Source organism: Narcine bancroftii, chromosome 12, assembly GCF_036971445.1.
Source record: "Narcine bancroftii isolate sNarBan1 chromosome 12, sNarBan1.hap1, whole genome shotgun sequence".
Classification (NCBI taxonomy): domain Eukaryota; kingdom Metazoa; phylum Chordata; class Chondrichthyes; order Torpediniformes; family Narcinidae; genus Narcine; species Narcine bancroftii.
The window spans coordinates 81,960,793-81,976,625 of NC_091480.1; the positions used below are offsets into that span (position 1 = coordinate 81,960,793).

The 15,833-nt window shown below is 45.5% G+C and overlaps 1 protein-coding gene across 1 annotated transcript; it reads right to left on the minus strand.

Moving 5' to 3' along the window:
- Positions 1-9,492: 9,492 nt before the first annotated feature.
- mreg (melanoregulin) lies at positions 9,493-15,828 on the minus strand. Its single transcript, XM_069907207.1, has 5 exons — positions 15,584-15,828; positions 12,765-12,924; positions 11,340-11,430; positions 10,621-10,781; positions 9,493-10,237 (listed from the first exon to the last, which is right to left on the minus strand). Exons 1-5 carry the CDS (start codon positions 15,664-15,666, stop codon positions 10,031-10,033), a joined length of 702 nt encoding a protein of 233 aa, XP_069763308.1. The 5' UTR covers positions 15,667-15,828; the 3' UTR covers positions 9,493-10,030.
- Between the last annotated feature and the right edge of the window lie 5 nt (positions 15,829-15,833).

Genomic DNA, 15,833 nt, shown 5'->3' on the forward strand with positions numbered 1-15,833 from the left:
TGTGTTATCACCGATAAAACCCACTGACAACTCCCATTGGAATTGGTGACGAATCCGACACATTCCGGCCGTCAGCGGCGGATCCTTGGCACCGGCTGGGCACAGATAGGGGTGCCACGAGAGCACCGAGGGAGCGCCGCGTCGGCAGAGGGAACGCCTGACCGCAGAGGGGCAGGGCCGCTGGAACGCCGAGCCAGGGGAGGGGCGACACTCGGGGAGCGCCTCTGAGGAAGCGCTGGGCTGGGGGAGAGGCGACACTGGGGGAGCGTCTGGCTGAGGGAGCGCCGCGCTGGCAGAGGGGCAGAGCCGCTGGGACGCCGAGTCAGAGGAGGGGTGACACAGGGGGGAGTGCCTGGCTGAGGGAGCAACGAGGTAGCAGAGGGCGCGCCGACAGGGAAGCAGTGCCAAGGTGCAGGAGCTCTGGGGAGCATCGCCCTGTTGGAGGGGCAGCGCGAGGGAGCGCCGCATTGGGGTAGGGGACCTCTGTGGGAACGGCATCGTCGAAGGTAAGCAATACTGAGGGAGCGTCGCATTGCTGGGAGGGCAGCGGTGAGAGAGCGTCGCGCATTAGCAGGGCTATGTTATTGGAAGGTGTGGCAACTTGGGGTTATGGCACAGAACACAGGGCTGGATTGAAGAGTGGAACTAGGGGGGTCAGACTTTAATGACCCGCAGGAAGGGGCAGGTGTGATTTGTCCTGGCTGCTGATGGCATAACAATAACCACATCAAGAATAGAAGTCCATTCAGCCCATCGAGCCTGCTCGCCCTTCAGTGAGATCAGGGCTTCTTTGTTCCCTATAACCCTCAATTTCCTGATTTTTCGAAAATCTTATGTACATTCAATGTGACAGCCTCCTCTACTTCCTTGACGAGTCACCACTCTCTGGGAGCAGCAGTTCCTCCTCATCTCCATCCTAAAACTACTCAGTAAATATTGAGGCTACATCTCCTAGTTCTAGTCTCACCTACTTTCCTGCCTTGATTTGATCTACTTCCATCATTTTACGTTTCACTAAAATCCCCCCATTATCCAGGGGGCATGGTTGGCGTAGCGGTTAAAGCAACGCAGTTACAGCACTGGTGATCAGGGTTCAAATTCCACGCTGTCTGTAAGGAGTTTGCACATTCTCTGCGTGTCTGCGTGGTTTTCCTCTGGGAGATCTGGTTTCCAACCACCCTTCAAAGCGTACCGGGGTTGTAGGTTAATTGGGTATTGTCATGATAATGAATATGCATGAGATGTATGTAGATAGAGGTTGAGCTATTAACCTGACCGGAGGTCAGAAGGCATGCGCGTGATGTATGCAGGCACGGAATGGAGGAATAATGGAAGCAGAGAAATAAATACACGCCGATGTTCAACGGGTAAATCATGTGTTGATGTGCTATCAATTTCACATTCGGGTCACAAATGTGACATTGGCGATGACGAGAAACATTTTGGATTTTGAATCCGTGGCTTTGAGCTGTAATGTTTCATCATGGCAGTCACTGGAGCTGAATTTCTAGCACTTCGCAGTGTTCCTCATTTTGACCCAACGGGCGATGCAAGCACTGTGAGTGTGAAGTGGAAGGCATGGCTTGAAGAGTTCGACGCTTACGCCGACAGTCATGGCCTATTTCTTGATGGGAGCACGGCGGAGCAGAAAGCGCAGCGGAGGGCGTTACTTCTCTTCACCGCAGGACCTGCAGTTTGGGAAACTTTTAAGACGCTTTCAAATACTGGAAGGAAGGAGGAATACCAGAAAGCTGTAGATGCATTGAATGCACACTATGTGGTGACGCCGAATGCCACGTTTCAACACCATTTGTTTTGCAAAACAATACAGGAAGATGGGGAAACGGTCGCCCAGTACATGACGAGATTGCGACAACTGGCTGTTGGATGCAATTACGTGGCAGCTGATTTGGACAACCAGTTATTGGATCAAGTCGCGCAGCACTGCAGATTAGACAAACTCAGAAGGCGATTGCTGGAAAAAGGGGGTGAGTTGAAACTTACCAATGCTTTAGCAATTGCTGCTGCATTAGAGGCTGTTGAGGGGCAATTTCATACCATGAAATTGAAAGACAACTCAAGCCAGCCCAGTAAAGACAAAGTTGGTCAACAAGTAAATAGGCTCTCACATAGCCATAGCCAGCCAAGAAATATGCCGACACGTGACTTGGAGTGTTACAGATGTGGAGACAAAGGTCATTTTGGAAAAGACCCATGCTGCCCAGCAAAAGGCAAAGTTTGTAGAAATTGTGGAGGTAAAGACCATTTTGCAAAGAAGTGCAAAAGCAAGTCAAATGCAAACCAGAATGGGAAGAGTACAGCTTCTAAGGGCAAAGCTTGGGGGAAAGGAAAGTCTCCTGGAAAGAAAGGCACTATTCGCCATATAGAAGGTGACCCAGAAAGTGACAATGATGTCGACAACCAGGATGGGCAGAAATACTATCAGTTTACATTGAATGATGACCATCATGAGAAAGTCTCAGTGATAATTGGTGGTGTGACAGTTCCGGTCATTGTAGACTCAGGCAGTGACAGTAATGTAATTGACCGACACTTATAGGAGAAATTGAAAAAAATATATCATTTGTACGTCAAAGAAGTGTTCAAATAAACTGTATCCATACACAGCAACTAAGCCATTGCAGACCATTGGATGTTTCACTGCGACTGTTGGAGCTGGTGACAAGCACACCGAAGCAGAGTTTGTTGTCATAGACGAGAGGGGAGAACCATTGCTGAGTAGACACACGGCGCAAGATCTGGCAATACTTCTTCCTTTTTATGATAGTTTGCCTTTCAAAATAGCTAGAGACTATTTTATATATTTAGGGATTAAGATTACTAAAAAACATAAAGATTTGTTTAGGACTAATTTTTTCCCTCTATTGGACCTGATCGGTAGTTTACTTACCAATTGGTCACCATTATCCCTATCTATGATAGGCCGAATTAATGCTATTAAGATGACGATCTTACCTAAATTTTTATATATATTCCAAGCTATACCTATTTTTGTTCCTAAATCTTTTTTTGATAAGGTCGATTCTAAATTGTCTTCATATATCTGGCAAAACAAGAATCCTAGATTGGGAAAAAAATATTTACAGAAATCTAAACTAGAGGGAGGGTTGGCATTACCCAACTTAAGAATTTATTATTGGGCAATTAATATTAGTTACTTAAGGTATTGGTTGAATTATTCAGAATTATCTCTAAATCCCCATTGGGTAAATTTAGAAATTAAACCGATACAAAATTTTTCAATTAGCTCTATTTTGGGAGCTGCTCTCCCTTTTACTCTTACTAAATTATATAAACAAATTGATAATCCAATGGCTAAACATACACTACATATATGGTTTCAATTCCGGAGATTTTTTGGCCTAAGTCATTTTATCTTGGAAACCCCTATTGTACTAAATTTCTTTTTTCATCCCTCTCTAATTGATCAAGCTTATTTACTCTGGAAAGTTAAAGGTATAACATGCTTTTCGGATTTATTCTTGGATAACTCTTTCATGTCATTTGAACAATTATCCATGAAATATGATTTACCTAGATCTCATTTCTTTCGATATTTGCAGATTAGGAGTTTCTTAGTTTCGACTTTACCCTCTTTTCCCAATCGGGAGACTACGACTGTTTTAGAGGATATACTATATTCAAAATTCCCTCCAAAAGGTGTGATATCTAAATTATATAATATAATTACAAAAATAAATTCTGGGATTTTTGGAAAGTTTAAAAATGATTGGGAAAGAGAACTCAACCTTCATATTTCCAATGAAAATTGGAATAAAATTCTGCGACTGGTAAACTCCTCTTCTCTATGTGCAAAACATTCACTGATACAGTTTAAAGTTGTTCATAGAGCTCATATGTCTAAAGATAAACTCCATCGTTTTTATTTTCATATCGATCCTATATGTGATAAATGTCAATTGGAAATAGCTTCCCTTACACATATGTTTTGGTCCTGTCCCTCTTTACAGAATTATTGGAAGGAAATTTTTTCCATTATATCTACCATTTTGAATATTGATTTACAACCACATCCCATTACTGCAATTTTTGGATTACCTATGATAGATTTGACTTATTTATCTATTCCTGCGGATCGTATGATTGCTTTTCTTACACTAATGGCTAGAAGATCTATACTATTGAATTGGAAAGAGGTTAATCCTCCCACTGTTTTCCAATGGTTTACCCAAACTATACTATGTTTAAATTTAGAGAAAATTAGAAACTCTGTCTATGAATCTCCTTCTAAGTTTGAGTTAACCTGGTGACCATTTATTCAATATTTTCATTTGTGGTGAGTTGATCTGGCTCTGTTTTCTTTTTATGATTATGTATGATAATTGGGCTGTTAGATGAGATCGGAGTGATCGGCGTGATTTAGCTATATCGGTAGGTTTGTTTTTTCTAAGTTTTTAATTCACATTTGTTTTTTCTTCCTTTTTGGGGTTTTTTTTTCTCTCCTTTTTTATATATTTTTATTAATTATATCATTTTTTTTAGAGATAGTTCATACTCTAAACTGATCTAAAAAATTTTTTTATGATATATTTTTATTCTGCAATATTATTGTTTAATATCTCTGTATTAATTCGTTATTTACTATGTATTTTTCATATCTCTTTGAACTGTATGAGTTTATAAATTATAATAATAATAAAAAGATTGGAAAAGAAAGAAAGATCTGGCAATACTTCATATTGGAGCTCGTGTCAATTCATTTCAGTCATACGAGGATATGAAGCAAGAATTCCCCGCCGTTTTCCAGGGAGTAGGAAAGATGAAAGGTCGACAACTAAAGCTAGCAGTGGACAAAACGGTTAAACCCAAGGCGCAACCAGTGCGCAGAACCCCTTTTGGACTTCGTGGGAAAGTTGAGGCCAAAATCAAAGAGTTGATTGAGCAAGACATTATTGAACCTGTAGAACATTCAACGCAATGGGTCAGCCAAGTAGTGATCGTGCCCAAACCAAATGGTGACATGAGATTGTGTGTTGATATGAGGATGGCCAATGAAGCTATAATTCGAGAACGACACCCCATACCAACAGTAGAAGTAGTACTCCAGGAGTTAACAACCAGTCAGGTGTTCTCAAAAATCGATTTAAAATGGGGCTATCATCAACTAGAGCTGGACCCAGAATCCAGGGACGTGACAACATTTGTGACTCACTGTGGATTGTACCGGTAAAAGAGGCTATCGTTTGGCATCAATGCAGCTCCTGAGATCTACCAGTATGAAATCCATCGAGTGATTCAAGGCATTCCTGGAGTCACCAACATTTCTGATGACATCATTGTCCATGCGGCTACACAGGAAGAGCATGAGAGAAGGTTGAGGCTTGTGCAATCCAGACTTCAGGGGGCAGGCCTTACTGTGAATGGAGACAAGTGCCAGTTCGGTGTCTCAGAGATGGACTTCATGGGACACAGGTTTACACGGGAAGGACTGAACCCAGCTGATGCCAAGGTGAAAGCTGTTGCCGATGCACGTGAACCCCAGAATGCAACAGAGATGAGGAGTTACTGTGTTGTATGTCTAAATTTATAAACTTCTAAACTTCAGTCTCTCCTTGAGTCATATATGGCTTTTAATACTGCAATGTCAGGGAAATCGCTGAAAAAATTAACATAATTTCTGCCCGTCTGGTTGTTCACACTGGGCGCCTTTGTAGACTGCAAGTACCTGAGTGCAACAGTCCCAGTGGTTGGACGTGCAGTAGAGTGGATGACAGACGATGAATTTTTCCTGTACGATTCACACTGCAGGCTTCCTCCAAAAAGTTTATCCTGCAGGATAAATCGCGGTGCAGGAATTGACTCAAAATTACTACACATTCCTTGTAGAAGCAAAATTCTTTGATTGCGCCATTACATGCCTGCAGTTGAAAAACCATCACTGACAGCCAATATAGCATCAAAGATGATAAAGTCTGAATTTGATAAGATGTAGGGCCCATTCACGGATTATTGTCATAACTAACTTGAAGATTTAAGGTGTATGGATGCTCCAGAGGCTTCCCTGTCTGGTATCTGAAAGTCGTTATTCGATCCCTATCGATATAAACTAGGTAAAGATGGGTTTAACTGTGATCATTAATATTGATCCAGGATTAGACAAAAATACCTGAGAAGTATACAATTCCTTTTATTTATAAGGGAATCTTAATTATATCTTATTTATTTTCTGTTTAACATTAATTTAGGATATATTATGAGGAATGAATTAACTGTTAACTCAATATAATCATAGAATTTGATGTTTTGAATGGGATATGTTAAGTAAATAATGGTTACACTGATTTACAATTTACATATGATATGTATATAATGTGATTTGATTTATGTTATTAATTAAAAGGGTTTTTTCTATTAAACTCAATAAAAATATTTTAGAGAATCATAGAGAGATCTCAAATTGAACCACACAGAACAGAGCCTCCTACCCCTCATCCATGCAGACCAAGAAATCTCCTCAGGCTAATCCCCCCTCATCTCTAGAGGCCAGGGCTCCACACAGTGCTCCAGCAGTGGTCTCACTACTCCCTTGCACAGTTGTAGCAGAACCTCCCTGCTCTTAAGTTCAATCCCTCCAGCAATGAAGGCCAACATCCCAATTGCCTTCTTGATCACTTGTTGCAACCTGCAACCAATCTTTTGTTATTCATGCAGGAGCACTCCCAAGGTCCCTCTGCATGTTGCAGTCTTTAATGGTTTAAATAATAGGCAGATTTCCTTTCCAAAGCGCATGACCTCACATTTACCAGCATTTTATTCCATCGAGTCCACGCTGCTGAAGATCCAGCTCCGCTGGATGGGTCACGTCTCCAGAATGGAGGACCATCGCCTTCCCAAGATCGTGTTATATGGCGAGCTCTCCACTGGCCACCGTGACAGAGGTGCACCAAAGAAAAGGTTCAAGGACTGCCTAAAGAAATCTCTTGGTGCCTGCCACATTGACCACCGCCAGTGGGCTGATAACGCCTCAAACCGTGCATCTTGGCGCCTCACAGTTTGGCGGGCAGCAACCTCCTTTGAAGAAGACCGCAGAGCCCACCTCACTGACAAAAGGCAAAGGAGGAAAAACCCAACACCCAACCCCAACCCACCAATTTTCCCCTGCAACCGCTGCAACCGTGTCTGCCTGTCCCGCATCGGACTTGTCAGCCACAAACGAGCCTGCAGCTGACGTGGACTCTTTACCCCCTCCATAAATCTTCGTCCGCGAAGCCAAGCCAAAGAAACCATCTGCTAGACCCTTGCTCACTCACTCAGCCTGTCTACAATCTCCCTGCTGTCGCTCTGTGCTTTTCCACTCATTTTTGTGTCCTCAGCAAACTTAGCCACACTACACATGATCCCCTCCTCCTGATTATTTATCTATACCATAAGCAGTTGTGGCACTCCATTCACCACTGATCGCCACCCAGTGCAAATCCCAATGATCCCAAATCTCTGCATTCTATTGGTTAACCACTCCTCTAACCATGCCAATTAACCCCCAACTTCAGCATTTTCTCAGACGCCTTCTGGAAATCTAAATATACCACATCCTCCTGCCCCCCTCTACCAACTACAGCTATTATATCCCCGAAGAACTCCAGGAAATGAATTAAACATGACGTCCCAGAAATGCCTTGGAACAATTTCTATCTAGATGTCTCTCTAATTCTTCCTTAATTCTTGTAGCTTTGAGCATTTCTCCTGACTACAGGCATTAAGATAACATCTATAATTACCTGTCTTTTGCCTACATCAACAAATCTCTGGTGAGACCACACAGAGTATTGCATTCAGCTCTGGTCACTTCATTATTGACAGAATCTAGAAGCTATGGAGAGGATGCAGAGGAGATTTACCAGGATGTTGACTGGAATGGAAAATAAGTCTTACGAGGCAACGTTAGCACAGCTGGGACTTTTCACTCTGGAGTGAAGAAGGATGAGAGATGACTTACATCTATACATCTCCTAGATTTGCAATGCAGGTTGATAGGATAGTTATGAAGACCTATGGGATGTTGGTTTCCATTAGTCAGGGATTGAGTTCAAGAATCGAGAGGTCATGTTGTAGCTCAGAAAATCTCTGGTGAGACCAGACTTAGAACATTGTGTTCATTTCTGGTCACCTCATTATAGGAAGGATGTGGCCGTTATGGAGAGGGTGCAGAGGAGATTCACCGGGATGTGGCCTGGTTTGGAAAATGTGTCTTATGAGGCAAGGTTAGCAGAACTAAGCCTTTTATTTTTGGAGCAAAGAAGGATGAGAGGTGACCTAATTGAGGTCTACAGGATTATGAGAGACATAGATAAGGAAAACAGGCAGCTCCTTTCTCCCAGGATAGGACTTGCAAATATCAGAGTGAAGGGACAAAAGTTTAAGGGAGATATCAAGGGTAAATATTTTACACAGAGAGTTGTGGGTGTCTGAAATGCTTTGCCAGGGGCTGTGGTGGAGTTTGGAACGTATTTACTAAACTCTTAGCCAGGCACATGAATGTAAGAAAAATTACGTGGTAGGGAGGGTTTAGTATTTTTTTTGGTAGGTATATGTATATAGGTCAGCACAACATCATGAGCTGAAAGGCCTGTACTGCTGTGAAGTCCACAATATTCTGAGGCATAGTTAAAGTGGACAGTCAGAACCTTTTTCCCGGGCCGGAATAGCAAACAGCAGAGCATATCTATACAAAGTGAAGGGAGGGAAGTTTAGGGGAGGCATCAGAGAGTTGTGGGTGCCTGGAATGCCTGCCAGGAGTGGTGATGGTAGATGAAACATTAAGGGCATTTAATACTCTCTTAGGCACATGGATGGAAGAAAATTAGAGGGTTATGAGGTAGGAATATTTGGGTTGGCACAACATTGAGGGCCGAAGGACCTATGCTGTGCTGTAACGTTCTATCCTTTTCTAAACAATGGTGTGACATTTTCTGTCTTTCCAGGCACTCGGGTCTAGAGAATTTGGTAAATTATTACAAATGCATCCACTTAAACTTCCACCATTTCCTTCAGTACCCTTGGATGTGCTCCATCTGAACTAGGGGCTTTGTCTACCTTTAGACCCACTAGTTTGCCCAGCACTAGCTCTTTGATGGAAGCAATTTAATCCTCATCTCCTACATTGTCCTGAACATCAACCTTTGATAGGTGACCGGTGGCCCAACAAGTAGGTAAGAAGGCAGTGGTGATGTTGGCTACTGCAATGGTTTGCTGTTTAAATATAGGAATGTTATTCAGATCGAAGGTCATGTTCCGTTGTTGCAGTTGTTCAGGGCTTTGATGATGCCACATCTGGACCATGAAGGGCTCTCTTTACTCTGTCCTGCAGCACTGCATGGTGTGAACACTCTCCAAAGGTTCTCTCACAAATGTTCACTGGACAACAATTTTACTTTCAAGGTTGGGGATTATGGTAGGCAACTTCAAGCTGAACACAAAGATTATTTCAGATTTTCTATATCCTGTAGGAAGTTGGAGAAACATTAAATTAGCTTTTATTGAGTTTAGTGTTAAGCATCTACTCGCAACTAATGTTACAGGATGGATCGCAGCTGCTGCTACATCGACAAGATATTTCTGCTGTATTGAATCTTCCTGATGACAATAAATGCTATTGTTCAGTAAACTCACCAGGCTATTGCCTGAAGAACACGTTCATCAACATGCGTTCAATCTATAATCAATGGGTAATGCACAGGCTTTTATTACCTGTCTTCATCTATCCTGACTAAGCATGACCAGGCCTAAGATAGTTGCATAGCACCTGCACGGAGTGCATGGTCAGACATGCATGGAATGACCAAAACAGCTTGCTTTGTGGGCAATATACCAGATGCCTTAAAATATGACAGGAAATCACAAAAATAGGTTATATCTTAAAAATGTTATGCCACAGAAACATTTTAAGGTGATTTTCATGACCAGCTGCCCAAAATCCATAAAATTCACCCAAAGGTGTCCAGGAAGCAAAACCTTCATTGTCATTGCAGCAATTCCAATCAGGCTTCACTCAGAGTTCCAGGGACAGGGACAGTGGAGCCTCCTCATCCACTTCCTCCAGCTCCTCATCTGTAAACGAGCTGATTTCAGTGGTTTTCTTCAAGAGCACAGCTGCTACTTCCGGCTGAGCCTCTGTCTCCGAGCTGCACTCACGGGGGAAGTAAATCTTGGCCTTTGACACAAAATCCTGTGCGGCATCCAGCATGATCAGACGGTCCTGCGAACACCACCGATCCATCACTCGACCTCCAGTCGACCAGCACAACCCACCCCCACCTCTACACCAGTCCAGCACCTCCAAGCCTTCCCTTCCCCCCCCTCTGTCCCCTCCCTTATTTCCTTGGTCACCTCTCTCCATCCTCTCTGTGGTCTCCATCTCTCCTCTATCCCTTCTCTCCATCCTCCTTCTCCCCTCCTGTTCCCTCCTCCCTCTTCCTGAAGCCCCTTTTCCCTTCTTTTCATTCTCCTTCTCTCCATTCCCTCCTCTATTCCCCCCTTGCTTCCTCACTTGCTCTGTGGCCCTGTCCTCTCCCTCAGTCCTCTCCCCGACCTCCATCTGGCCCCCTCCCTCTGTCCCCTGTCTCTGACCCTCCCACTCACCAGGACATAGATGTACCTCTCGGCAGGCATCTTGTTGTCGAATATGCTGGTCTCCTGGGCCAGGGTGTGGAGCAGCCCCTTGGCCTGGGGAGCGTTGCTCATGCTGTTGTAGGAGGTGGCGGAGGTGACATTCAACAGTGAGTCGGCCTCGGACACAAACCCTGCACAACCACACCGGCTCAGCATAATGTCCCGGGCAGTGCAGGCAGGAATGTTGGGGGGGGGAGGAGGGGTGGAAAGAGCAGGGGGTGAAAGTGTGGTGCGTAGAGAGGTTATTACCTGTCTTCATCTATCCTGACTAAGCATGACCAGGCCTAAGATAGTTGCATAGCACCTGCACGGAGTGCATGGTCAGACATGCATGGAATGACCAAAACAGCTTGCTTTGTGGGCAATATACCAGATGGCTTAAAATATGACAGGAAATCAGTCGTGATGAACGGAGAGAGGTGGCAGTGAGGGAAAGGGAGGAGGAGAGAGGGGCAGAGGAGGTGAGTGAGGAAAGTAGTGATAGGGAAAGGAGGAGAAGAGATAGAGGGGACAGGAGATATGGGAAGAGGAGGAGCAGGAGAGAGGGGATGAGAAAGTGCAAGGAGAGGGATGGAAGGTGTGGGACAGGAAGTTGGTAGAGAGGGGTGATTGAGTTGGGGAATGGGGCAGGAGAGAGAGAGGAGAGAGGGAGAGGAGGAGGGAATGCATGGGGTCTTTTCATTTCCTACCCAGACTTTCTAGAATTATCTTCCATTTTCCCAGCACATCCCGGCGCTCTTGCCGAACTGCTTGAATGTCAAGGCTGAGGCGACGGTAACCCTTAGGCAGAGGAGACAATGATTACAAGTAACACGCGGAGTCACTGTTTGAATTCTAACCCACAGGGTCACCACCTGATCTTTGACCTGCAGGATCACAGCCTGAATTCTGACCCATGTGGTCATCGCCTGAATTCTGACCCATGGGGTCACCGCTTAAACTCTGACCAGTGGAGGTCACCATTTGAACCCTGATCCATGGGGTTACCACCTGAACCCTTCTTCCACTTGTCTGGTCTGCACCCTTGAATCTTTGCCCACATCTGTCCCCACTGACTGCTTGTCCTGTGGCAGAAGAACTCAATGAGCACTGGGTAAACCCTTCCTCCACACCAAGAGCAGGTGGGAAATCTCGGAATGTAGCATCAGGATTCGGGCTAGGAGTCACCTTCAGCCCCTTCAGCCTGTTCTGTTCTTAGTGTCTGTGTGATCTGCTGTTCAAGGCCAAATAATTAATGAGTGGGGAATTCTGAGGGAACATCCAAAATATAGGATTTCTGGGGGAGGTGGATGCTTGATCAAGGATGATCTCAGTATGGCTCTGTGCGCTCACTGAGGTTGTAGAGGGTATCAAGGAGGTAGGGAAGGAGACATTGTCTACATGGACTTTAGCGAAGCATTTCACAAGGTCCTGCTTACTAGACCTGTTGGAGTCCACCTATTAGAGAACCCCTCAGCCTCCCTTGCTCCAAGAGAAAACATTCCCGGCCTCTTCTCACAACTCAAGCCCTCCTGAACTGTTAACGTCTGCAAAACTCTTTTTTCACCCTTTCCAGTTAAATTTCAGGGTGACCAGAACTGCACACAATTCTCCAAATGTGGCCTCAAAGTTACCTTGTGCATTCCAGCCCCTGAAACCAATGGTTGACCAATGACCAAGCACAAAGTTCTGACCTGCTCCTGATTATTCCCGCATCCCTCCCTGAAATCCTATCTTCCACTTCATTTTCTTTGGTGAATATTCATTCAGTACCTCAGCTACATCACCTGGCTCCCCTCAGCCATTACCTGTTTGGTCTCTAAAGGGACCCACTCTTTCCCTAATAACCTCTTGTTCCCAATAGAATCTATTGGAAATCAATATCACATCCTGCAAGATTGATTCTAAATTTTCTAATGTCAGCCTGAATTCCCTGTTTTCTCTCTCCCTCCTCCCCCCTCTCTCTCTCTCTCTCTCTCACTCCTGCAGGAACTGGGACCTGCCGAACTTTGGAAGATGCATCACCATCTGAGTGGCCACCGACTCCACAACTCTTGGCATTTTTGAGGCCTTGGAATTGATCAGATTTCAGACCTCATTTCCCCAATTGCACCAAAATGTTGGAAGGTTCAGACCTGGGAGCCTCTGCGAACCCTGGACCGTTTCTGCAGCAGGTTGTAAAGTTCCCGGTCGTCGTCCCTCTCTGTGTGCGAAGTGTCGTGGGGCTCACTCCACAGGTTCGTTTGCTCAGATCGCCTCCGCTGAGCTTCCTGGGAAAAGTACAGCAAGGTCTCGCTGTCAACGAGACAAGGTACCATCACTGATAGAGCAGAAACATTTCTCCCCCACAGGTGCTGCCTGACCCTCTGTGTTCTGTTCTCATTTCCGTTCCGCAGCACCTGCAAAGGTTTGTTTTTCTCTGGATAGTTCACCTTACTGGGAGGGGGGAAAGACTACAGTTGCTGGGCAATGTAACCAGAGCTCAGTTAAACCCTGTTGCATGGTATTCAAATGGTCAACATAGTCTCTGAGACTGGAAGCACAACTTCAGCTTAGTCAATGTATCAGAGGTTTGGATGGGAGGGGAGGGAGAGTGAGGGAGGGGGGGTGGAGAAATTGTCGAGGTCAGAGTGGGTGTAAGGTGATGGGTGACATTCTGTGTAGAGGGACAGAATGGTCTTGGTGTCAGTATTGACCAGGAGAAGGCTTTTGTCCAGATATTGCAGATGTAAACATACTCTCCAAAATGGGCTTTGGAGAAGAAATCCCACATTGAATTAAACTGCTCCAAAAGGACATCCGTAGTCCAGTCCAAATCAGTGGGTTGGAAACCGATATCTTCTCTGTCAATTCTGGAGTCAGGCCCACACTCTCCAGTCTTATCTGTCCACTGAATAGATCCCTTTGCTGAATTCATCAGGAAGGACAAGGGCATAAGAGGAGGGATGTTGCCGGGCTGCGGAGGGACTCGGGTCCAAGCCTCCCTGTACATGGACCACGGGGATGTCTTCTGTTCAGATATACTGGTCTTCAGACTGATAAACCAGGCACCAGTATAAACTGGAAGAAGAGCAAGGCAATGCTCTTCGGTGACCGGTCTGACTGGTCCACCATCCCCTTCACAGTCAGATCTGACTACTTGAAGGAGTTGTGGATCTGATCTGGAGGAACTGAGGCATGAAACAAGTTAGTTGGAGTGATTGGTTCTGTGGGTGCTGCGCTTCCTCTCAATAATGGGTAGAACCTGGTGATCAGGTGTGAGGTGCTCTCTGTATGTGGTGCAGGTGTGGTCCATCCCCCGCACCTCCGCCTTGGCAGTCTTCCAGTTCATATGGGGATCCAAGATGGAAAAGATCCAAACGGTCACCATGATCGTCATTGGTCATGGGGGGGGAGGGGGAGTAAGAGGGTAGCCAACAAGGCCCTCATCCTAATGACCACCTTCATGTGTGGAGTCATCAGGCTGCGCATGGAACCAGAGTACGGCAGCACTAAGTGCTACTATGTGCTAAGGTTCAACCTGTCCCAGATTTTGTGAAGAACGTCCCAGTCAGCTGGAATTTTCCACACCTGCTAGCCTTCATGGAAATGTTTTTCCAGACAAACATCTTTGACCACGAGATCAGTGGTCAGCACCTGCAGAAACTGAGAGATGAGGACTCGATCGACACAGTGGGGTGGTTCCCTGAGCAGACCATCCAGGTCATCTGGCGGAATGCCTCATCGCCAGTGCACACAAACAAGCGTGCTGGTGGTGTACAACCAGAAAATCACCCACAACGCACGTTGACCCCCGAGATAACTGCAGTGGAGTGAAGACTGTCGCCCTTCTCTTTGCAGAATGCAGATTTGCCAAGAATGTTTGGAAAACGGTGCAAGGGTCCTTGTCATGGCTCATCCTCAGCAGCATGTCAAAGAACTCTGATCTACGGGCTATTCCCAGGGACGCATACAAGAGTCCAGCATCCAGAACTGCAGGAAGACCATCAACTCGGTGAAAGATGCACTTTGGTCGGCCCAAAACCTCTTAGTCTTTCAGCACACGGAAATGTCAGTCCGAGAATGCTGAGGGACTCCCTGAGGCTTGGTGCCGCCAACATGAGGGCGCTTTGGGGAAGGAGCACAGTGTAGAGACCTTCTGTTACCAGGTATTGAGGAGCTTAGACTAAGGGTAAGTTCCTCAGACAACAGAGTGGATAGGGGTGGGAGTTATGACAAGCTGCCACAGTGGTGGTAAACAGAAATTAATGTAATGATGTAGAGTGAAGGGAATATATGGATACGGAACTAAGGGTACGAGGAGATTTTGGCTTTCCTTTTGTAAATAATTTATCGTGAATAAAGTCTATTTTTGGTTTTAAAATGTTCAAGGTGAGGCAGTGATAGGCTAAATGGGAAAAAATAGTCTAGACAACACCAGGGGCTAACTGATGGACAGAACCTTGATTTGATTTGGAGCGTTCATGTTTCTGTAAATGTATCGAATCAATCAAAGGGTAAACGTACGTGAATTTGAGACAGCACTGTGAGATCAGTTATAGGAAGGATTGACTGTTGTGCCTGTATGAGTGAACACTGTGGGCCCCTGATGAAGTTCCATCAGACGAAGGAAGGGGGCAATCAGGAGATCACTGCTCGTACTGAGCACTGGGTTAGTGCCAGCTCCTAGAAAGGAAATCGATGCCTCCTTCCCTGTATCCCTGCCAAAGGCCCCCTTTGCATCTGTAGGTCACTCACTTACAACCACCACCAACTACCTCCCAGTCCCTGACTCAATCCCACCAATTCAACCAACCCCTCCCCCATCTCCATCCCTCTGTCCCTCATGATCTCTAGTCACCCCCACAATGCACACTGCCCTCTCTCCGAGAAACACCCCTCGATCTTAGTCTCCTTTCAGTCCTGGAACTCCAGCCAGGTGCCTGAGCCCCCCAACTATACCGGTAATATGTACCTGATGATTGGAGCTTTCTCTTCAGGTTCATCCCTATCACAGTATGAGCAGCAAATCCAACTGAGCATGGTCCTGTCCCCCATCTCACTCTTGGTCACGCCACCCCAGAGGTAGCCAGGTGGAGTGGCAGCTCTCGTCAGAAGTGAGCAGGTCCCAACAAAGGGGCTTGTGATCCGTCAGACGGTGTAGTCCCCACTCTTGGTCTGCTTTGTGGATTGTTTGACTGTTTTCTCTCTTCAGAGAACCAAGT